At 40.3% G+C, this 23,879-nt stretch overlaps 1 protein-coding gene across 1 annotated transcript in view; it reads left to right on the forward strand.

The window, feature by feature from the left end:
• Positions 1 to 23,879, forward strand: part of GMPS (guanine monophosphate synthase) — a 175,838-nt gene that overhangs the window by 47,090 nt on the left and 104,869 nt on the right. The window contains exons 6-10 of the mRNA XM_053710074.1: positions 1,589 to 1,782; positions 2,994 to 3,159; positions 3,301 to 3,452; positions 20,591 to 20,764; positions 22,281 to 22,386. Coding sequence (XP_053566049.1) covers positions 1,589 to 1,782; positions 2,994 to 3,159; positions 3,301 to 3,452; positions 20,591 to 20,764; positions 22,281 to 22,386 — 792 coding nt within the window. The remainder of the gene's footprint in view (positions 1 to 1,588; positions 1,783 to 2,993; positions 3,160 to 3,300; positions 3,453 to 20,590; positions 20,765 to 22,280; positions 22,387 to 23,879) is intronic.

Genomic DNA, 23,879 nt, shown 5'->3' on the forward strand with positions numbered 1-23,879 from the left:
TTGATCACAAGATCATTCTTCATTTATTCTTTTAGAGCCTTTCACTCCCATCTAGTTAGATTGTCACTAACTATTACTGCCGTTTCAATTTTTATGTCTTCTTGCTCAACGCATCCAACAAAGATTTTTATACTGGAGGATAAGGATAGCTGAGGCATATATTTAGATGAAGGCTTGAAGCCTGAAGTTGTTCAACAAACCTTTTCAGGGAATTCTCCATCCTGTTCCTCTGACACAGAAACACAATTGTAAAGTGCTTTTAAATAAATTTGTGCTGGATTGGGCAATTTAAAGACATTGGAGCTGTTGTGTGTCTGTTCCTGTTTCATAAGTGGGCTCCATGTTCTACAGCTGTATTATAATGCAGTGAATCCCTTCTACACTCATGTAGTCTATGATGCATCAAACAAGACCTATATAATCTCTAAAATATTTTAATATGAGTCTAATATTCCTTACTATTAGATTCATTTTAATTAGGGGTGGTGGTGTGTCCATTTGATGTATCAGCTATATAGGTTTTAGAGGAGATTTATTTGATATGTTTTAAAAGTAGAAATACAAACTTTTAGAAGAACAGCATGATATTTTGTCACTGCATATTTTTTTCTTTAATATTTTAGAAATCTTTAAAATATATTAATATAGTTCATATTGTTCAGGATAAAGGAATACCATAAAAGATCTTCATATAAAGATGTTGGCGTAATTGTCATTTACTGAAATAATACTTTTTAAAAATAAGAAAAGAAAAAGGGGTGCCTTATAACGTAGCCATGTCTTATAGGATGTCTTGTTTTTTTATGTGTGTGTGAATAACACTCACATTTTTGGGTGGCACCTAATTGGTAAGCGGCTTATGGGCCAGCTGACTCTCTCAGCAGTTAGCTCACTGTTTACTCCTAATAGAGGTCTGGTTTGGGACTCACTGGATGTCGGCTCCTTTACTTATTTACTGGCTTCTTGTGATGCTGTTAGCTTCTGTATGCTGCTAGAATTAAATCATCTGTGTGTTTGCAGATGTAAAAATAACAAAAATATGTCTCCAAAAGAAAAACGGGGGAGTGCAGACCAAGAGGAAAATCAAGTTCAAGTTGGCTAAAAACACAAAGTTTTAATGCAACATGTTTCTTAGCCTAAAAAGTCAGTTTTCATCAGATACCTGAGAGTGTCAGCCAACCCAAAAATACCTTTACCCATTAAGTGCCATCGGAAAATGTGAGTGTTATTCACACAGATACAAAACAAGACATCCTATAAGACATAGCTACTATATGAGGCGCCCCTTTTTCTTTTCTTGTTTCCTACCCACCGATCATACCACAGCACCTATAATTCAAAGTGGAGCAGCATCTAAATAGAAAGCCTGATCCTTTCACACAATTTTGGACCTTTGCCATATCTATTGGTGAACTTTATTTGGACACATATTGACTACAATATAATATCTAATATTATTTATATTTTCTCTATCAGCAATATATGATAACCAATACGTATTTGTACAATATCACCTTGACCCTTATCATTTATATAGTATAATATTTGAACAATTAAGTATGTCTTACTTTATCATTTTAATTTAAAGGTATTGCAAATGAATCCAAAAAGCTTTACGGAGTACAGTTCCATCCTGAAGTTGGCTTAACTGAAAATGGGAAGGTGATGCTAAAAAACTTCTTGTATGATGTTGCGGGATGCAGTGGTACTTACACAGTTCAGAACAGAGAAATTCAATGTATCAGGGAAATAAAAGAGAAGGCTGGGTCATCTAAGGTTTTGGTAAGGATTTCATTTTATATTTCAATTGATTAGACTGTAGAATTTTCCTGTTGAAGTAACATAATGGTTGAATAAATCATATATGTATATAAAGGAGTGCGTTTAAAGTGTGTCCAAAGTTTTAATATATATATATATATATATATATATATATATATATATATATATATATATATATATTGTGTGTGTGTGTATGTATATATGTATGTATGTATGTATATATATATATATATATATATTTTGTGTGTGTGTGTATGTATGTATGTATGTGTATATATATATATATATATATATATATATATATATATATATATATATATATATATATATATATGTCAAAATAGCGTATAGCCCAGCACTCCAACCAGGCGGAGCAGCCACAACCTGGGTGCAATCCTTATAAGAGATAGTTAAAGAACAATGTAGAAGAAGGGCACTGTCCTGATGAAGGCCCAACTGAGGGCCGAAACGTCGACCATGTATTAATGTTCTAGGAATAAAGAAAATATTTGTCTCTATACAAACCCTGAGAGTGCCCTTCTTCAACATTGTTCTATATATATATATATATATATATATATATATATATATATATATATATATATATATATATATATATATGTGTTCTTAATAGACTTCAGATGTCAGCTGATTTGGGTTTACCAGTCAACAACTTATGATGCTGCTATTTCTTTTTAGACTTCTTAAGTGATACATATGTTTACAAACATAAATGGAAATTTGTATAAGATAACACATTGTAACCTCAGGTTATAATTCTTCTAATAGTATTCCCTGAACTGCTTGCAGGAAGTTGTCTGTATCCTGTACTAAATTGCTACCATTCTATAGAAATACTCAAGCATAATAGTAGTAAGTAAGAAATATGACGGCCATTTGCTTTCCCTTTTACTGTAATATCTGATGTTGGTATGTCTCGCTTGTGTGTCTGTAGTGGTTTAATTGTAAAATTCACAGTCGTTTCCTTACACAGTGACAACTTTATTTTTCTTTGTGATAACTGGTGAGAAAAAATACATGTTTTAAAGTTAAAAATTGTGATTTCCTAAATGAACAAATACATTGATATTACAATTTGTGATTAATTTGGTGTGATAGTGATCAATTGATAGTACCTAATTTAGTTGCAGATTAGTTTCTTATCTGCAATGAAGTCCTACAATATATATTTTCATGTTTTTCTTCTACAGGTGTTATTAAGTGGAGGGGTTGATTCCACAGTTTGTACAGCTCTTCTGAACAAAGCTTTAAATCAAGACCAGATCATTGCAGTACATATAGATAATGGCTTTATGAGAAAACGAGAGAGTCAGTCTGTAGAAGAAGCTCTTAAAAAGCTTGGAATTCAAGTGAAAGGTATTTCTTTATTAAGGGGCATTTCTTCTGATTCATAGAATGTTCCTTAAAACTGTCAAATTAGATTATTAATGCCAACATAAGTCAGTTGACTTCTAAAGGGCTGTTGAATTTAACTTAGCATAATTGTGTCTTCTACAGTTGTAAATGCAGCACATTCATTTTACAATGGCACAACAACGTTACCAATATCAGACGAGGACAGAACACCTCGTAAAAGAATCAGTAAGACGCTCAACATGACCACAAACCCAGAAGAGAAAAGGAAAATTATTGGCGACACGTTTGTGAAGGTATTGATCAAGAGCAGTTAGATATTCTAATATTAAGAAGCTGTTTTCATATTGACACCTAATTCTACCAATGTTATAGATGTTTAGCTTATTTATGGTATGTCAATTTTAAAGTTTAGTTCTGCCTTTAGACAAGCAGATAACACAAAATATCACAATGATTAGGTGATTTATCCTGCATTTCCTGCCTTATTCTTTCTTATTCTTTCGGCCCCTGTGCACTTGTTGGGTCATTGTAGACTAGATACCCTGAAGGTACTGCTGAGGTTGAGATTCCACAAACATAGGAAAATGCTATGAAAAGGGAGAGACGGATCTCCTTGTGTGTGATATATATATATATATATATATATATATATATATATATATATATATAAATTTCTCCAACATTGGTGTGTCCGGTCCACGGCGTCATCCTTACTTGTGGGATATCTCTTCCCCAACAGGAAATGGCAAAGAGTCCCAGCAAAGCTGGCCATATAGTCCCTCCTAGACTCCGTCCACCCCAGTCATTCTCTTTGCCGTTGCACAGGCAACATCTCCACGGAGATGGTTAAGAGTTTTTTGGTGTTTAAATGTAGTTTTTATTCTTCTATCAAGTGTTTGTTATTTTAAAATAGTGCTGGTATGTACTATTTACTCAAACAGAAAAGGATGAAGATTTCTGTTTGTGAGAGGAAGATGATTTTAGCAGACAGTAACTAAAATCGATTGCTGTTTCCACATAGGACTGTTGAGATGAAGTAACTTCAGTTGGGGGAAGCAGTTAGCAGACTTTTCTGCTTAAGGTATGACTAGCCATATTTCTAACAAGACCATGTAATGCTGGAAGGCTGTCATTTCCCCTCATGGGGACCGGTAAGCCATTTTCTTAGTCAAACAAACAGAATAAAGGGCTTAATATGGGCTAAAAAACTGGTAGACATTTTTATGGGCTAAATCGATTGCTTTATTTGGGCATTTTATTCATATTTATGCTGACAATTCGCATTTATAAACTTGGGGAACGTTTATTAAACGGCAGGCACTATGGTAGACACCTTTTCCAGTCAGGGGGCCTTCCTAGTTGTAGACTGAGCCTCATTTTCGCGCCATTACTGCGCAGTTGTTTTTTGAGAGCAGGGCATGCAGATGCATGTGTGAGGATCTGAAATTTGCTGGAAAAGCTTCTAGAAGGCGTCAATTGGTATCGTATTCCCCTCTGGGCTTGGTTGGGTCTCAGCAAAGGCTATAGCTGGGACTGTATAGGGGTTAAATTTGTAAACGGCTCTGGTTCCGTTATTTTAAGGGTTAAAGCTCTGAAATTTGGTGTGCAATACTCTTAATGCTTTAAGACACTGTGGTGTAATTTTTGAACAATTCCTTCATACTTTTTCACATATTTAGTAATAAAGTGTTTTCTGTTTAAAATTTAAAGAGACATTTTTTGTGCTTTGTTGACAAGTTTAAGCCTGTTTAACATGTCTGTGCCTTCGGATAAGCTATGTTCTATATGTATGAAAGCCAATGTGTCTCCCCATTTAAATTTATGTGATAATTGTGCCATAGCGTCCAAACAAAGTAAGGACAGTACTGCCACAGATAATGAAATTGCCCAAGATGATTCCTCAGATGAGGGGAGTAAACATGATACTACATCATCTCCTACTATGTCTACACCAGTTTTGCCCACACAGGAGGCCCCTAGTACATCTAGTGCGCCAATGCTTATTACCATGCAACAATTAACGGCTGTAATGGATAACTCCATAGCAAATATTTTATCCAAAATGCCTACTTATCAGAGAAAGCGCGATTGCTCTGTTTTAAACACTGAAGAGCAGGAGGGCGCTGATGATAATTGTTCTGTCATACCCTCACACCAATCTGAAGGGGCCATGAGGGAGGTTTTGTCAGATGGAGAAATTTCAGATTCAGGAAAAATTTCTCAACAAGCTGAACCTGATGTTGTGACATTTAAATTTAAATTAGATCATCTCCGCGCACTGCTTAAGGAGGTGTTATCTACTCTGGATGATTGTGACAACTTGGTCATTCCAGAGAAATTATGCAAGATGGACAAGTTCCTAGAGGTTCCGGTGCACCCCGACGCTTTTCCTATACCCAAGCGGGTGGCGGACATAGTAAATAAGGAGTGGGAAAAGCCCGGCATACCTTTTGTTCCCCCCTATATTTAAGAAATTATTTCCTATGGTCGACCCCAGAAAGGACTTATGGCAGACAGTCCCTAAGGTCGAGGGGGCAGTTTCTACTCTAAACAAACGCACTACTATTCCTATCGAAGATAGTTGTGCTTTCAAAGATCCTATGGTTAAAAAATTGGAGGGTTTGCTTAAAAAGATTTTTGTACAGCAAGGTTACCTTCTACAACCCATTTCGTGCATTGTTCCTGTCACTACAGCAGCGTGGTTCTGGTTCGAGGAACTAGAAAACTCGCTTAGTAGAGAGACTCCATATGAGGAGGTTATGGACAGAGTTCACGCACTTAAGTTGGCTAACTCTTTTATTTTAGATGCCGCTTTGCAATTAGCTAGATTAGCGGCGAAAAATTCAGGGTTTGCTATCGTGGCGCGCAGAGCGCTTTGGCTAAAGTCTTGGTCAGCGGATGTGTCATCCAAGACAAAATTGCTTAACATCCCTTTCAAAGGTAAAACTCTATTTGGACCAGAATTGAAAGAGATTATTTCAGACATCACTGGGGGAAAGGGCCATGCCCTTCCACAAGATAGGCCTTTCAAGGCCAAACATAAGTCTAATTTTCGTTCCTTTCGCAATTTCAGGAACGGACCGGCCTCTAATTCTGCATCCTCTAAGCAAGAGGGTAATGCCTCACAACCCAAACCAGCCTGGAAACCGATGCAAGGGTAAGCAGGCCAAGAAGCCTGCCGCTGCTAACAAAACAGCATGAAGGAGTAGCCCCCGATCCGGGACCGGATCTAGTGGGGGGCAGACTCTCTCTCTTTGCTCAGGCTTGGGCAAGAGATGTTCAGGATCCCTGGGCGCTAGAAATAGTTTCTCAGGGTTATCTCCTGGAATTCAGGGAACTACCCCCAAGGGGAAGGTTCCACATGTCTCACTTATCCTCAAACCAAATAAAGAGACAGGCGTTCTTACATTGTGTAGAAGACCTGTTAAAGATGGGAGTGATACACCCAGTTCCAATAAAGGAACAAGGAATGGGATTTTATTCCAATCTGTTCGTAGTTCCCAAAAAAGAGGGAACTTTCAGACCAATTTTGGATTTGAAGATCCTAAACAAATTTCTCAGGGTACCATCGTTCAAGATGGAAACCATTCAAACGATTCTACCCACTATCCAGGAAAGTCAATTTATGACTACCGTGGATCTAAAGGATGCGTACCTACATATTCCTATCCACAAAGAACATCATCAGTTCCTAAGGTTCGCTTTTCTGGACAAGCATTACCAGTTTGTGGCCCTCCCATTCGGGTTAGCCACTGCTCCAAGGATTTTCACAAAGGTACTAGGGTCCCTTCTAGCGGTTCTAAGACCGAGGGGCATTGCAGTAGTACCTTACTTGGACGACATTCTAATACAAGCGTCGTCCCTGTCAAAAGCAAAGGCTCATACAGACATCGTTCTGGCCTTTCTCAGATCACACGGATGGAAGGTGAACATAGAAAAAAGTTCTCTGTCTCCGTCGACAAGAGTTCCCTTCTTGGGAACAATAATAGATAACTTAGAAATGAGGATTTTTCTGACAATTATTCAAGTAGATCAGAAGACCAGAGACGTTGTAGGAGAGAGTGGTTAAATATAGCTAGTTTATTTTCTTCAATCAAAAGTTTGTTATTTTTAAATAGTACCGGAGTTGTGCTATTTTATCTCAGGCAGTAAATAGAAGAAGAATCTGCCTGAGGTTTCTATGATCTTAGCAGGTTGTAACTAAGATCCATTGCTATTCTCACATATGTCTGAGGGGATTACACAGATGAGGTAACTTCAGCGAGAGAATGGCGTGCAGTTTATTCTGCTATCAGGTATGTGCAGTTATAATTTTTTCTAGAGATGGAAAACACTAGAAAATGCTGCTGATACCGGATTAATGTAAGTTAAGCCTGAATACAGTGATTTAATAACGACTGGTATCATGCTTACTCCCAGGGGTAATACCCTTATGATATTTACAATATAAAACGTTTGCTGGCATGTTTAATCGTTTTTATATATGCTTTGGTGATAAAACTTTATTGGGGCCTAGTTTTTTCCACATGGCTGGCTTAAATTTTGACTAGAAACAATTCCCACTGTTGTAGTATAAAAGTTACAGTTGGTGCAGTTAAAATTACAAACTGTGACATCCAGCTTCCCTCAAAGGCCCTCTTAATGCTATAGGACATCTCTGAAGGGCCCAAAGGCTTTCCAAAGTCGTTTATTGGGGAAGGTAGGGCCACAGCTTGCTGTGGCAGTTGGTTGTGACTGTTAAAAAACATCTATTTCGTTTTTTTTATCCGTTTTTTGAACTAAGGGGTTAATCATCCATTTGCAAGTGGGTGCAATGCTCTGTTAGCCTATTATACACACTGTAAAAATTTCGTTTGATTTACTGCATTTTTTCACTGTTTTTCAAATTCTGACAAAATTTGTTTCTCTTAAAGGCACAGTACCGTTTTTTATATTTGCTTGTTAACTTGATTTAAAGTGTTTTCCAAGCTTGCTAGTCTCATTGCTATTCTGTATAAACATGTCTGACATAGAAGAAACTCCTTGTTTATTATGTTTAAAAGCCATGGTGGAACCCCCTCTTAGAATGTGTACCAAATGTACTGATTTCATTTTATGCAATAAAGATCATTTTCTGTCTTTAAAAAATGTATCACCAGAGGAATCTGACGAGGGGGAAGTTATGCTGACTAACTTTCCCCACGTGTCAGACCCTTTGACTCCCGCTTAAGGGACTCACGCTCAAATGGCGCCAAGTATATCTAGGGCGCCCATAGCGTTTACTTTACAAGACATGGCGGCAGTCATGGATAATACACTGTCAGCGGTATTAGTCAGACTACCTGAACTTAGAGGTAAGCGAGATAGCTCTGGGGTGAGACAAAATTCAGAGCATACTGACGCTTTAAGAACCATGTCTGATACTGCCTCACAATATGCAGAAGCTGAGGAAAGAGAGCTTCAGTCAGTGGGTGATGTTAATGACTCAGGAAAGATACCTGATTCTAATATTTCTACATTTAAATTTAAGCTTGAACAGCCTCCGCGTGTTGCTTAGGGAGGTTTTAGCTGCTCTGAATGACTGTGATACCATTGCAGTGCCAGAGAAATTGTGTAGACTGGATAAATACTTTGCAGTGCCGGTGTGTACTGATGTTTTTCCAAATACCTAAAAGGTTTACAGAAATTATTAATAAGGAATGGGATAGACCAGGTGTGCCGTTCTCTTCCCCTCCTATTTTTAGAAAAATGTTTCCAATAGACGCCACCACATGGGACTTATGGCAGACAGTCCCTAAGGTGGAGGGAGCAGTTTCTACTCTAGTAAAGCGAACTACTATCCCTGTCGAGGACAGTTGTGCTTTTTTTTTTTTTTTAGATCCAATGGATAAAAAATTAGAGGTTACCTTAAGAAAATATTTATTCAACAAGGTTTTATCCTACAGCCCCTTGCATGCATTGCCCCTGTCACTGCTGCTGCGGCGTACTGGTTTGAGTCTCTGGAAGAGGCTTTACAGGTAGAGACTCCATTGGATGACATACTTGGCAAACTTAGAGCACTTAAGCTAGCCAATTCTTTTATGCTGATGCCATTTTTCATTTGACTAAACTAACGGCTAAGAATTCTGGTTTTGCTATACAGGCACGCAGAGCGCTATGGCTTAGATCATGGTCAGCTGACGTGACTTCAAAATCTAAGCTACTTAACATTCCCTTCAAGGGGCAGACCCGATTCGGGCCTAGTTGAAGGAGATTATTGCTGATATCACTGGAGGAAAAGGTCATGCCCTTCCTCAGGACAGGTCCAAATCTAGGGCCAAACAGTCTAATTTTCGTGCCTTTCAAAACTTCAAGGCAGGTGCGGCATCAACTTCCTCTAATAATAAACAAGAGGGAACTTTTGCTCAATCCAAGACGGTCTGGAGACCAAACCTGACATGGAAAAAAGGTAAGCAGGTAAAAAAGCCTGCTGCTGCCTCTAAGACAGCATGAAGGAACGGCCCCCTATCCGGGAACGGATCTAGTAGGGGGCAGACTTTCACTCTTTGCCCAGGCGTGGGCAAGAGATGTTCAGGATCCCTGGGCGTTGGAAATTATATCCCAGGGATATCTTCTGGACTTCAAAGCTTCCCCCCCAAAAGGGAGATTTCACCTTTCACAATTATCTGCACACCAGATAAAGAGAGAGGCATTCTTACACTGTGTACGAGGAGTCCTAGTTATGGGAGTGATCCATCCAGTTCCAAAGGAGGAACAGGGACAGGGTTTTTACTCAAATCTGTTTGTGGTTCCCAAAAAAGAGGGAACCTTCAGACCAATTTTGGATCTAAAGATCTTAAACAAATTCCTCAAAGTTCCGTTGTTCAAGATGGAAACTATTCGTACCATCCTACCACTGATCCAGGAGGGTCAATATATGACTACAGTGGATCTAAAGGATGCTTATCTTCACATTCCGATACACAAAGATCATCATCGGTTTCTCAGGTTTGCCTTTTAAGACAGGCATTACCAGTTGTAGCTCTTCCCTTGGGATTAGCTACAGCCCCAAGAATCTTTACAAAGGTTCTAGGGTCACTTATGGCGGTCCTACTGCCGCGGGGCATAACAGTAGCACCTTATTTAGACAACATCCTGATACAGGCGTCAAACTTCCAAATTGCCAAGTCTCATACGGACGTAGTACTGGCATTTCTGTGGTCGCATGGGTGGAAAGTGAACGAGGAAAAGAGTTCTCCATCCCCACTCACAAGAGTTTCCTTTCTAGGGACTCTGATAGATTCTGTAGAAATGAAAATTCACCTGACGGAGTCCAGGTTATCAAAGCTTCTAAATTCCTGCCGGGTTCTTCATTCCATTCCGCGCCCTTCGGTGGTTCAGTGTATGGAAGTAATCGGCTTAATGGTAGCGGCAATGGACATAGTGCCGTTTGCACGCTTACATCTCAGACCGCTGCAACTATGCATGCTCAGTCAGTGGAGCGGGGATTACACAGATTTGTCCCCTCAACTGAATCTGGACCAAGAGACCAGGGATTCTCTTCCATGGTGGCTATCTCGGGTCCATCTGTCCAAAGGTATGACCTTTCGCAGGCCAGATTGGACAATTGTTACAACAGATGCCAGCCTTCTAGGTTGGGGTGCAGTCTGGAACTCCCTGAAGGCTCAGGGATCGTGGACTCAGGAGGAGTCTCTCCTACCATTAAATATTCTGGAACTAAGAGCGATATTCAAGGCTCTTCAGGCTTGGCCTCAGTTAGCAACTCTGAGGTACATCAGATTTCAGTCGGACAACATCACGACTGTAGCTTACATCAACCATCAAGGGGGAACGAGAAGTTCCCTAGAGATGTTAGAAGTTTCAAAAATAATTCGCTGGGCAGAGATTCACTCTTGTCACCTATCAGCTATCCATATCCCAGGTGTAGAGCACTGGGAGGCGGATTTTCTAAGTCGTCAGACTTTTCATCCGGGAGAGTGGGAACTCCATCCGGAGGCATTTGCACAACTGATTCATCGTTGGGGCAAACCAGAACTGGATCTCATGGCGTCTCGCCAGAACGCCAAGCTTCCGTGTTACGGATCCAGGTCCAGGGATCCCAAGGCGACACTGATAGATGCTCTAGCAGCGCCCTGGTCTTTCAACCTGGCTTATGTGTTTCCACCGTTTCCTCTGCTCCCTCGACTGATTGCCAAGATCAAGCAGGAGAGAGCATCGGTGATTCTGATAGAACCTACGTGGCCACGCAGGACCTGGTATGCAGATCTAGTGGACATGTCATCCTTTCCACCATGGTCTCTGCCTCTGAAACAGGACCTTCTACTTCAGGGTCCTTTCAACCATCCAAATCTAATTTCTCTGAGGCTGACTGCTTTATTTTATCAAAGCGTGGCTTCTCCGAGTCAGTTATTGATACCTTAAGCCAGGCACGAAAGTCTGTCACCAGGAAAATAATTTACCATAAGGTATGGCGTAGATATCTTTATTGGTGTGAATCCAAGGGTTACTCATGGAGTAAGGTCAGGATTGCTAGGATATTATCTTTTCTCCTAGAAGGTTTGGAAAAAGGATTGTCAGCTAGTTAAGCGTCTGGCAGATGTTCCAGACGTTCAGGCATTTTGTCAGGCTTTAGTTAGAATCAAGCCTGTGTTTAAACCTGTTGCTCCACCATGGAGCTTAAACTTGGTTCTTAAGGTTCTTCAAGGAGTTCCGTTTGAACCTCTTCATTCCATAGATATCAAGCTTTTATCTTGGAAAGTTCTTTTTTTTGGTAGCTATTTCCTCGGCTCGTAGAGTCTCTGAGCTATCTGCCTTACAATGTGATTCTCCTTATCTGATTTTTCATACGGATAAGGTAGTCCTGCGTACCAAACCTGGGTTCTTACCTAAGGTGGTATCTAACAAGAATATCAATCAAGAGATTGTTGTTCCATCCTTGTGTTACACAATTTGGACGTGGTCCGTGCTTTAAAGTTTTACTTACAAGCTACTAAAGATTTTCGTCAAACATCTGCTTTGTTTGTCTACTCTGGACAGAGGAGAGGTCAAAACACTTCGGCAACCTCTTTTTCTTTTTGACTAAGAAGCTTAATCCGCTTAGCCTATGAGACTGCTGGACAGCAACCTCCTGAAAGGATTACAGCTCATTCCACTAGAGCTGTGGCTTCCACTTGGGCCTTTAAAAATGAGGCTTCTTTTGATCAGATTTTCAAGGCGACGACTTGGTCTTCGCTTCATATTTTTTCAAAATTTTACAAATTTGATACTTTTGCTTCTTTGGAGGCTATATTTGGGAGAAAGGTTTTACGGGCAGTGGTTCCTTCCATTTTAGTTCCTGCCTTGTCCCTCCCTTCATCCGTGTACTTTAGCTTTGGTATTGGTATCCCACAAGTAATGGATGATCCGTGGACTGGATACACCTTACAAGAGAAAACACAGTTTATGCTTACCTGATTTATTTCTCTTGTGGTGTATCCAGTCCACGGCCCACCCTGTCATTTTAAGGCAGGTAATTTTTAAATTTAAACTACAGTAACCACTGCACCCTATGGTTCCTCCTTTCTCGGCTTGTTTTCGGTCGAATGACTGGCTATGACAGTTAGGGGAGGAGCTATATTACAGCTCTGCTGTGGGTGTCCTCTTGCAACTTCCTGTTGGGAATGAGAATATCCCACAAGTAATGGATGATCCGTGGACTGGATACACCACAAGAGAAATAAATTTATCAGGTAAGCATAAATTGTGTTTCTCCAACGGTGTGTCCGGTCCACGGCCCGCCCTGGTTTTTTAATCAGGTCTGATGAATTATTTTCTCTAACTACAGTCACCACGGTACCATATGGTTTCTCCTATATATATTTCCTCCTGTCCGTCGGTCGAATGACTGGGGTGGGCGGAGCCTAGGAGGGACTATATGGCCAGCTTTGCTGGGACTCTTTGCCATTTCCTGTTGGGGAAGAGATATCCCACAAGTAAGGATGACGCCGTGGACCGGACACACCGTTGGAGAAAGTAATTTATCAGGTAAGCATAAATTCTGTTTTAATTATCATTATAAAAAATTAAATTAACTTTTTTTTTTTTTTTTTAATTTTGCTTGTACTTATGGAAGCTCAGTATATTGATTTAGGCAAATGTAACATCAAGATAATCATACAGCATATTGCAAAACCTATGAATCATAGGGAAGTAGCATTAAAGACAAATTTAATAAAAGTAGGTGCAGCAAATATGTTGATCTCCTACTCAGTCTGCCTAGGGAAGCAGTGTAGAGTTCACTGTGTACCTTCATGAAATGCACTGTATAGGAAGGAGACTGTTTAGCTGACGCAAGTTTTACCTATAAAGCTATGTAATATATATATAACATATATTATGACATCATTTCAATACCAATTTAGCACAGTATAAAAGCCAGTTTACCAAAATTACTTGTACTGAGTAAATTTATTTGATCTAAAGTGCAACAAATGAATTTCTCCTTGCTGATATCTATAGAATAAATTACCTTATGCCTCCCTATTTATTATGTATTTAAACTCTGTCACATTTGTAGGTTTGTAAACCTAAGGTAGGAGACACAAGATGAGCCTTTTAAACCTTGTGGTTGGATGTTTATATAGCTATGCATGATCCCAGAGGCCCAACCTAAGTCATTATACATTTTGTGACACACCCAATTTATTTTCTCTTGTTAAGTGTATCCAGTCTACGGATCATCTTTTACTTGTGGGATATTCTCCTTCCCAACAGGAAGTTGCAAGAGGATCACCCACAGCAGAGCTGCTACATAGCTCCTCCCCTCACTGCCATATCCAGTCATTCTCTTGCAACTCTCAACAAAGATGGACGTAGTAAGAGGAGAGTGGTGTATTATAGTTAGTTTTTTAACTTCAATCAAAAGTTTATTTTTAAATGGTACCGGAGTGTACTGTTTCATCTCAGGCAGCATTAGAAGAAGAATCTGCCTGTGATTTCTATGATCTTAGCAGAAGTAACTAAGATCCACTGCCGTTCTCACATATTCTGAGGAGTGAGGTAACTTCAGAGGGGGAATGGCGTGCAGGTTTTCCTGCAATAAGGTATGTGCAGTTAACATATTTCTAGGGATGGAATTTGCTAGAAAAATGCTGCTGATACCGGATTAAGATGTAAGTTAAGCCTTAAATGCAGTGATAGCGACTGGTATCAGGCTTATTAACAGAGATACATACTCTTATAAAAGTGTAATATAAAACGTTTGCTGGCATGTTAATCGTTTTTATATATGTTTGGTGACAAAACTTATTGGGGCCTAGTTTTTTTCCACATGGCTGGCTTGATTTTTGCCTAGAAACAGTTTCCTGAGGCTTTCCACTGTTGTAATATGAGTGGGAGGGGCCTACAGCTAGAATTACAGACTGAGACACTCAGCTTCCTTCTGCATGATACAGGACATCTCTGAAGTGCTCAAAAGGCTTCAAAGTCGTGTTTGAGGAGGGTAACAACCACAGTAGACTGTGGTAGTTGTTGTGACTGTGTTTAAAAAACGTTTTTTGTCATTTATTATTCCGTTTTTGGTATTAAGGGGTTAATCATCCATTTGCAAGTGGGTGCAATGCTCTGCTGACTTGTTACATACACTGTAAAAATTTTGTTAGTGTAATTGCCTTTTTTCACTGTTATTTCAAATTTTGTCAAAATTTGTTTCTCTTAAAGGCACAGTAACGTTTTTTTTATATTGCTTGTTAACTTGCTTTAAAGTGTTTTCCAAGCTTGCTAGTCTCATTGCTAGTCTGTACAAACATGTCTGAAACAGAGGATGCTTGTTCATTATGTTTAAAAGCCATGGTGGAGCCCCATAGGAGAATGTGTACTAAATGTATTGATTTCACCTTAAACAGTAAAGATCAGTCTTTATCTATAAAAGAATTGTCACAGAGGGGTCTGTCGAGGGGGAAGTTATGCCGACTAACTCTCCCCACGTGTCGGACCCTTCGCCTCCCGCTCAAGGGACGCACGCTAATATGGCGCCAAGTACATCAGGGACGCCCATAGCGATTACTTTGCAGGACATGGCTGCTATCATGAATAATACCCTGTCAGAGGTATTATCCAGATTGCCTGAATTGAAAGGCAAGCGCGATAGCTCTGGGGTTAGACGAGATACAGAGCGCGTAGATGCTGTAAGAGCCATGTCTGATACTGCGTCACAATATGCAGAACCTGAGGACGGAGAGCTTCAGTCTGTGGGTGACGTCTCTGAATTGGGGAGACCTGATTCAGAGATTTCTAATTTTAAATTTAAGCTTGAGAACCTCCGTGTATTGCTTGGGGAGGTATTAGCTGCCCTGAATGACTGTGACACAATTGCAGTGCCAGAGAAATTGTGTAGGCTGGATAAATACTATGCAGTGCCGGTGAGTACTGATGTTTTTCCAATACCTAAAAGGCTTACAGAAATTATTAGTAAGGAGTGGGATAGGCCCGGTGTGCCCTTTTCCCCACCTCCTATATTTAGAAAAATGTTTCCAATAGATGACACTACACGGGACTTGTGGCAGACAGTCCCTAAGGTGGAGGGAGCAGTTTCTACTTTAGCAAAGCGTACCACTATCCCGGTTGAGGATAGTTGTGCTTTTTCAGATCCAATGGATACAAAATTGGAGGGTTACCTTAAGAAAATGTTTATTCAACAAGGTTTTATTTTACAGCCCCTTGCATGCATTGCGCCTGTCACTGCTGCGGCGGCATTCTGGTTTGAGGCCCTGGAAGAGGCCATCCATACAGCTCCATTGACTGAAATTGTTGACAAGCTTAGAACTCTTAAGCTAGCTAACTCATTTGTTTCTGATGCCATTGTTCATTTGACTAAACTAACGGCTAAGAATTCCGGATTCGCCATCCAGGCGCGTATGGCGCTATGGCTCAAATCCTGGTCAGCTGATGTGACTTCAAAGTCTAAATTACTCAACATTCCTTTCAAGGGGCAGACCTTAATTCGGGCCTGGTTTGAAAGAAATTATTGCTGACATTACTGGAGGTAAGAGTCATACCCTTCCTCAGGACAGGGCCAAATCAAAGGCCAAACAGTCTAATTTTCGTGCCTTTCGAAATTTCAAGGCAGGTGCAGCATCAACTTCCTCTGCTTCAAAACAAGAGGGAACTTTTGCTCAATCCAAGCAGGCCTGGAAACCTAACCAGTCCTGGAACAAGGGCAAGCAGGCCAGAAAGCCTGCTGCTGCCTCTAAGACAGCATGAAGGAGCGGCCCCCTATCCGACAACGGATCTAGTAGGGGGCAGACTCTCTCTCTCTTCGCCCAGGCGTGGGCAAGAGATGTTCAGGATCCCTGGGCGTTGGAGATCATATCTCAGGGATATCTTCTGGACTTCAAAGCTTCTCCTCCACAAGGGAGATTTCACCTTTCAAGATTATCTGCAAACCAGATAAAGAAAGAGGCATTCCTAAGCTGCGTACAAGATCTCCTTGTAATGGGAGTTATCCATCCAGTTCCGCGGACGGAACAAGGGCAGGGGTTTTATTCAAATCTGTTTGTGGTTCCGAAAAAAGAGGGAACCTTCAGACCAATTTTGGATTTAAAGATCCTAAACAAATTCCTCAGAGTTCCGTCATTCAAGATGGAAACTATTTGAACCATTTTACCCATGATCCAAGAGGGTCAGTACATGACCACTGTGGACTTAAAGGATGCCTACCTTCACATTCCGATTCACAAGAATCATCATCAGTTCCTGAGGTTTGCCTTTCTAGACAGGCATTACCAATTTGTAGCTCTTCCATTCGGGTTGGCTACAGCCCCAATAATTTTTACAAAGGTTCTGGGCTCACTTCTGGCGGTCCTAAGACCGCGAGGCATAGCGGTGGCTCCTTACCTGGACCACATCCTGATACAGGCGTCAAGCTTTCAAATTGCCAAATCTCATACAGAGATAGTTCTGGCATTCCTGAGGTCGCATGGGTGGAAAGTGAACGAAGAAAAGAGTTCTCTATCTTCTCTCACAAGGGTTTCCTTCCTAGGGACTCTAATAGATTCTGTAGAAATGAAAATTTACCTGACGGAGTCCAGGTTATCAAAACTTCTAAATGCTTGCCGTGTTCTTCACTCCATTCCGCGCCCCACGGTGGCTCAGTGCATGGAAGTAATCGGCTCAATGGTAGCGGCGATGGACATAGTGCCATTCGCGCACCTGCATCTCAGACCGCTGCAATTATGCATGCTCAGTCAGTGGAATGGGGATTACACAGATTTGTCTCCTCTACTAAATCTGGATCAGGAAACAAGAGATTCTCTTCTCTGGTGGTTATCTCGGGCCCATCTGTCCAAGGGTATGACCTTTCGCAGACCAGATTGGACAATTGTAACAGATGCCAGCCTTCTAGGTTGGGGTGCAGTCTGCAACTCCCTGAAGGCTCAGGGTTCATGGACTCAGGAGGAGAAACTCCTCCCAATAAATATTCTGGAGTTAAGAGCAATATTCAATGCTCTTCTGGCTTGGCCTCAGCTAGCAACACTTCCCCTTCCTCAGCCTATTTGGCGCTCACCTCCACTTCCTATTGTTTTATCCTTACATTGGGTACACTAGGGTACCCGCTGAGGAGAGCTAGAGGTATCCCCTTTCCCCTATCTGTTTTTGCGCAGGATATACACTCTATCTCTAGCAACACTGAGGTTCATCAGATTTCAGTCGGACAACATCACGACTGTGGCTTACATCAACCATCAAGGGGGAATCAGGAGTTCCCTAGCGATGTCAGAAGTCTCCAAGATAATTCGCTGGGCAGAGACTCACTCTTGCCACCTGTCAGCGATCCATATCGTCAGACTTTTCATCCGGGGGAATGGGAACTCCATCCGGAGGTGTTTGCTCAATTGGTTCTCCGTTGGGGCAAACCAGAATTGGATCTCATGGCGTCTCGCCAGAACGCCAAGCTTCCTTGTTACGGATCCAGGTCCAGGGACCCAGAAGCGGCACTGATAGATGCTCTAGCAGCGCCTTGGTTCTTCAACCTGGCTTATGTGTTTCCACCGTTTCCTCTGCTCCCTCGTCTGATTGCCAAAATCAAACAGGAAAGAGCATTGGTGATATTGATAGCGCCTGCATGGTCACGCAGGACCTGGTATGCAGACCTAGTGGACATGTCATCCTTTCCACCATGGACTCTGCCTCTGAGACAAGACCTTCTAATAAAAGGTCCTTTCAATCATCCGAATCTACTTTCTCTTAGACTGACTGCATGGAGATTGAACGCTTGATCCTATCAAAGCGTGGCTTCTCCAAGTCAGTAATTGATACCTTAATACAGGCACGAAAACCTGTCACCAGGAAAATTTACCACAAGATATGGCGTAAATATCTTCATTGGTGTGAATTCAAGAATTACTCATGGAGTAGGGTTAGGATTCCTAGGATATTGTCCTTCCTCCAAGAGGGTTTGGACAAAGGATTATCAGCTAGTTCTTTAAATAGCTCTGTCTATTCTTTTACACAAGCGTCTGGCAGAAGTTCCAGACGTTCAGGCATTTTGTCAGGCTTTAGTTAGAATTAAGCCTGTGTTTGAACCTGTTGCTCCTCCATGGAGCTTAAACTTGGTTCTTAAAGTTCTTCAAGGGTTTCCGTTTGAACCCCTTCATTCTATTGATATCAACCTTCTTTCATGGAAAGTTCTTTTTCTGATGGCTATTTCCTCGGCTCGAAGAGTCTCGGAGTTATCTGCCTTACATTGTGATTCTCCTTATCTGATCTTTCATTCAGATAAAGTTGTTCTGCGTACAAAACCTGGGTTTTTACCTAAGGTGGTTTCTAACAAGAATATCAATCAAGAGATTGTTGTTCCATCATTATGTCCTAATCCTTCTTCAAAGAAGGAATGTCTTTTGCATAATCTAGACGTAGTCCGTGCCTTGAAGTTTTACTTACAGGCTACTAAAGATTTTCGCCAAACATCTAACCTGTTAGTTGTTTAATCTGGACAGAGGAGAGGTCAGAAGGCCTCGGCAACCTCTCTTTCTTTTTGGCTTCGGAGTATAATCCGTTTAGCCTATGAGACTGCTGGACAGCAGCCTCCTGAAAGGATTACAGCTCATTCTACTAGAGCTGTGGCTTCCACCTGGGCCTTTAAAAATGAGGCCTCTGTTGAACAGATTTGCAAGGCTGCAACTTGGTCTTCGCTTCATACTTTTTCCAAATTTTACAAATTTGATACTTTTGCTTCTTCGGACGCTGTTTTTGGGAGAAAGGTTCTACAGGCAGTGGTTCCCTCCGTTTAAGTTCCTGCCTTGTCCCTCCCATCATCCGTGTACTATAGCTTTGGTATTGGTATCCCACAAGTAATGGATGGATACACTTAACAAGAGAAAACATAATTTATGCTTACCTGATAAATTTATTTCTCTTATAGTGTATCCAGTCCACGGCCCGCCCTGTCCTTTTCAGGCAGGTCTAAATTTTAATTAAACTCCAGTCACCACTGCACCCTATGGTTTCTCCTTTCTCGGCTTGTTTCGGTCGAATGACTGGGTATGGCAGTGAGGGGAGGAGCTATGTAGCAGCTCTGCTGTGGGTGATCCTCTTGCAACTTCCTGTTGGGAAGGAGAATATCTCACAAGTAATGGTTGATCTGTGGACTGGATACACCACAAGAGAAATAAATTTATCAGGTAAGCATAAATTATGTTTTTTAATTCCATGCAATGCTCCATGACCTACACTAATTTAATGCAGTTAAACACAAAATGGCATTTTGATGACATGCGGGGTATGTGAAAGTTGTGTCAAATAGCTTTATATGAAAAGCATTTGTAAAGAGGAGGCTAAGATACAACCTGCAATGATTGTTGTGATTTTATCTGCATAGGTGTGTAGTCCAGTATCTAAAGATATTGTATATCTTAAACAATCAACCACTAAAAAGGGACATGAACCCCAAATGTTTTCTTTCATGATTCAGATAGAGAATACAATTTTAAACAACTTTCTAATTTACTTCTATTGTCAAAATTGCTTTTTTCTCTTGTTCTTCTTTATGGAAGAGATATCTAGATAGGTAGCGTGCACATGTCTGGAACACTACATGACAGGAAATAGTGCTGCAATCTAGTGCCCTTGCTAAACTGCTGCCATGTAGTGCTGCAGACACGTGCACACTCCTGAAATAACCTTCCTGCTTTTCTAGAAAGAATACCAAGAAAACAAAGAATATTTGGTAATAGTAGTAAATTGGAAAGATGTTTAAAACCATGTGCTCTATCTGAATCATGAAAGAAAAAAAAGGGATTTTATATCCCTTTAAAACGATCCACTTTCCCCTTAACACAGACAATACTTGGTTCCGTGCACTTAGTCAGCTGTGATCTGAATATCAAATTGATTTTAGTTATTCAGTATAAATTTATTTATATCCCTACATTGTAAATGCTGAACATTAACTCTTTTTTCTTGCCTTTTTCTTCAGATTGCTAATGAGGTTATTGGTGAAATGAATCTAAACCCAGAAGAAGTTTTTCTTGCACAGGGAACATTAAGGCCGGATTTGATTGAAAGTGCATCCCTTATTGCAAGTGTTAAGGCAGAAGTTATAAAAACTCACCACAATGACACAGAACTCATCAGAAAGTTAAGAGAAGAGGTAAGATGGCCGTCATAGCGCAAATATTATGTTAATCATTTCATAATTACTACAGCTGATAGACCTAAAAATCTAAAAAGAGGCTGCTGATATCATGGAAGCAGACTACAAAGGAAAAATGGCTAACGAAAGTCAGTAGTTTACGATTGCTGTGCAAGACACTTTTTGCAAAACAATTTGCAGTCCAATTGTGTATTAGAATAATTAAATAATTACATTTGCATGTGCATGCAGCAGGTGCTGATTGGTACATATGGGCACAGCTCTTGGAAGCATATGTACCACAAAGTGCACCTTTAGCACTGTGCCCATGGTACTGATCTCACGTTAAGAAAAGAAAAAACAAAATGCTAAAGAAGCCATTTTCTTTACATTGATCTTAGCAGCTACTGAACAGTACTGTCTTTTGTGTCCCTTTAAGTTAACTGTGCCTTAGTTTATCTTTTCCCTCTGAGCTTTGCATCTGTTTCAGAGTTTAGAAAGTGAGGAGCCAGTTGAATGGGAAATTTTACAGTAGACGCTTATTTCTGCCTTTAAGTATTATGGAAGTAAAAATAGGATAATGCAACCTTATTATTTATTGACAAACCTATGTTTAAAAGTTTCTTTAAAGTTACAGTGTAAATCACCTAGTGCCCTCTTCCTTGCAGGTAAATATACTACAGTTGTGTGTTTTTGTTCTTTTCCACATACATTTTGAACACTTAAATAGTTTAACTGTTGGCAGTCATGTACATAGGTTAATATAAAAAAAAAAAAAAAAAAACAACTTTCATATTGTATGTTGACAGGCATGGAACAATGGATATGCCCCATCCATCCACACACATATGAATAATAATTCCAGCCTTTTGTAGCAGTCCAGTTTTATGCAGTTTAAAGAGGTTGGAAAATGTGTTTTGCATACATAATTATTAATATTATCAATTATTTGTAAAGCGACAACAGATTCCGCAGCGCTATAAACATAGGGGGGATACAAGGTAACATTTATAGGGATCAAATGGGTAGAGGGCCCTGCCGAGAGTCGCACTGTTGTAGTCAGCTCTTATGAAGGAAATCTGCAAATAGTTGTGCTCTTAGGCTTACATGCTATGGGGGTTCATGGCGGATTGTAATGAAGGGGAGGAACTGGTATTAGGAAAGGTTAGTGTAGGTTGTATGCATCACTGAACAGTAGAGTCATATGTGACCCCAAGACATCGGGCATGCGGGGTAGGGGTAATGATGGATTTGTCGACAGTTATAGAGAGATGGGGGGTGGAGATTTTAAAATAAGGAGCTGAGTTTTGGAGAGATTTAGCTTAAGGTAGTGATTGGACATCCAGGAAGAAATGTGTGAGAGACAGTTAGTAACACGGGTTAGCAAGGGAGGAGATAGGTCTGCTGCAAAGAGGTAGATTTGGGTGTCGTCGGCATACAAATGATATTGAAACCCGTGGGACTTTATTAATTCATAATCCTATGTATTGTATAATACACAAGATCGTATTTTAATATGTGTTCTTTTTTTCAGGGTAAAGTAATTGAACCACTTAAAGATTTCCACAAAGATGAAGTACGAGCATTAGGTCGAGAACTCGGTTTACCAGAGGAACTTGTAAGCAGACACCCGTTTCCAGGTACTGCACATTTTGCTACAGAACTCATTTCCTAACCCTGATAACATGAGCATCTTCTATTCAGGTTTATTTGTCGAATACATGTGATGTTCTATTAATATTTCTTTCATGTAATTAGCAAGAGTCCATGAGCTAGTGACGTATGGGATATACATTCCTACCAGGAGGGGCAAAGTTTCCCAAACCTCAAAATGCCTATAAATACACCCCTCACCACACCCACAAATCAGTTTTACAAACTTTGCCTCCTATGGAGGTGGTGAAGTAAGTTTGTGCTAGATTCTACGTTGATATGCGCTCCGCAGCAGGTTGGAGCCCGGTTTTCCTCTCAGCGTGCAGTGAATGTCAGAGGGATGTGAAGAGAGTATTGCCTGTTTGAATTCAATGATCTCCTTCTACGGGGTCTATTTCATAGGTTCTCTGTTATCGGTCGTAGAGATTCATCTCTTACCTCCCTTTTCAGATCGACAATATACTCTTATATATATACCATTACCTCTGCTGATTTTCGTTTCAGTACTGGTTTGGCTTTCTACAAACATGTAGATGAGTGTCCTGGGGTAAGTAAGTCTTATTTTCTGTGACACTCTAAAGCTATGGTTGGGCACTTTTTTAAAGTTCTAAATATATGTATTCAAACATTTATTTGCCTTGACTCAGAATGTTCAACATTCCTTTTTTTCAGACAGTCAGTTTCATATTTGGGATAATGCATTTGAATCAATCATTTTTCTTACCTTAAAAATTTGACCTTTTCCCTGTGGGCTGTTAGGCTCACGGGGGCTGAAAATGCTTCATTTTATTGCATCATTCTTGGCGCAGACTTTTTTGACGCAAAAAATCTTTTCTGTTTCCGGCGTCATACGTGTCGCCGGAAGTTGCGTCATTTTTTGACGTTCTTTTGCGCCAAAAATGTCGGCGTTCCGGATGTGGCGTCGTCTTTGTCTCCACATTATTTAAGTCTCATTTTTCATTGCTTCTGGTTGCTAGAAGCTTGTTCTTTGGCATTTTTTCCCATTCCTGAAACTGTCATTTAAGGAATTTGATCAAGTTTGCTTTATGTTGTTTTTTCTCTTACATATTGCAAGATGTCTCACGTTGCATCTGAGTCAGAAGATACTTCAGGAAAATCGCTGTCTGGTGCTGGAACTACCAAAGCTAAGTGTATCTGCTGTAAACTTTTGGTAGCTGTTCCTCCAGCTGTTGTTTGTATTAAATGTCATGACAAACTTGTTAATGCAGATAATATTTCCTTTAGTAAAGTACCATTACCTGTTGCAGTTCCAACAACATCTAATGTTCAGAGTGTTCCTGATAACATAAGAGATTTTGTTTCTGAATCCATTAAGAAGGCTATGTCTGTTATTCCTCCTTCTAGTAAACACAAAAAATCTTTTAAAACTTCTCGTTATTCAGATGAATTTTTAAATGAACATCATCATTCTGATTCTAATGATTCTTCTGGTTCAGAGGATTCTGTCTCAGAGGTTGAT

The sequence above is a fragment of the Bombina bombina genome, chromosome 4 (genome assembly GCF_027579735.1).
Source record: "Bombina bombina isolate aBomBom1 chromosome 4, aBomBom1.pri, whole genome shotgun sequence".
Taxonomy (NCBI): domain Eukaryota; kingdom Metazoa; phylum Chordata; class Amphibia; order Anura; family Bombinatoridae; genus Bombina; species Bombina bombina.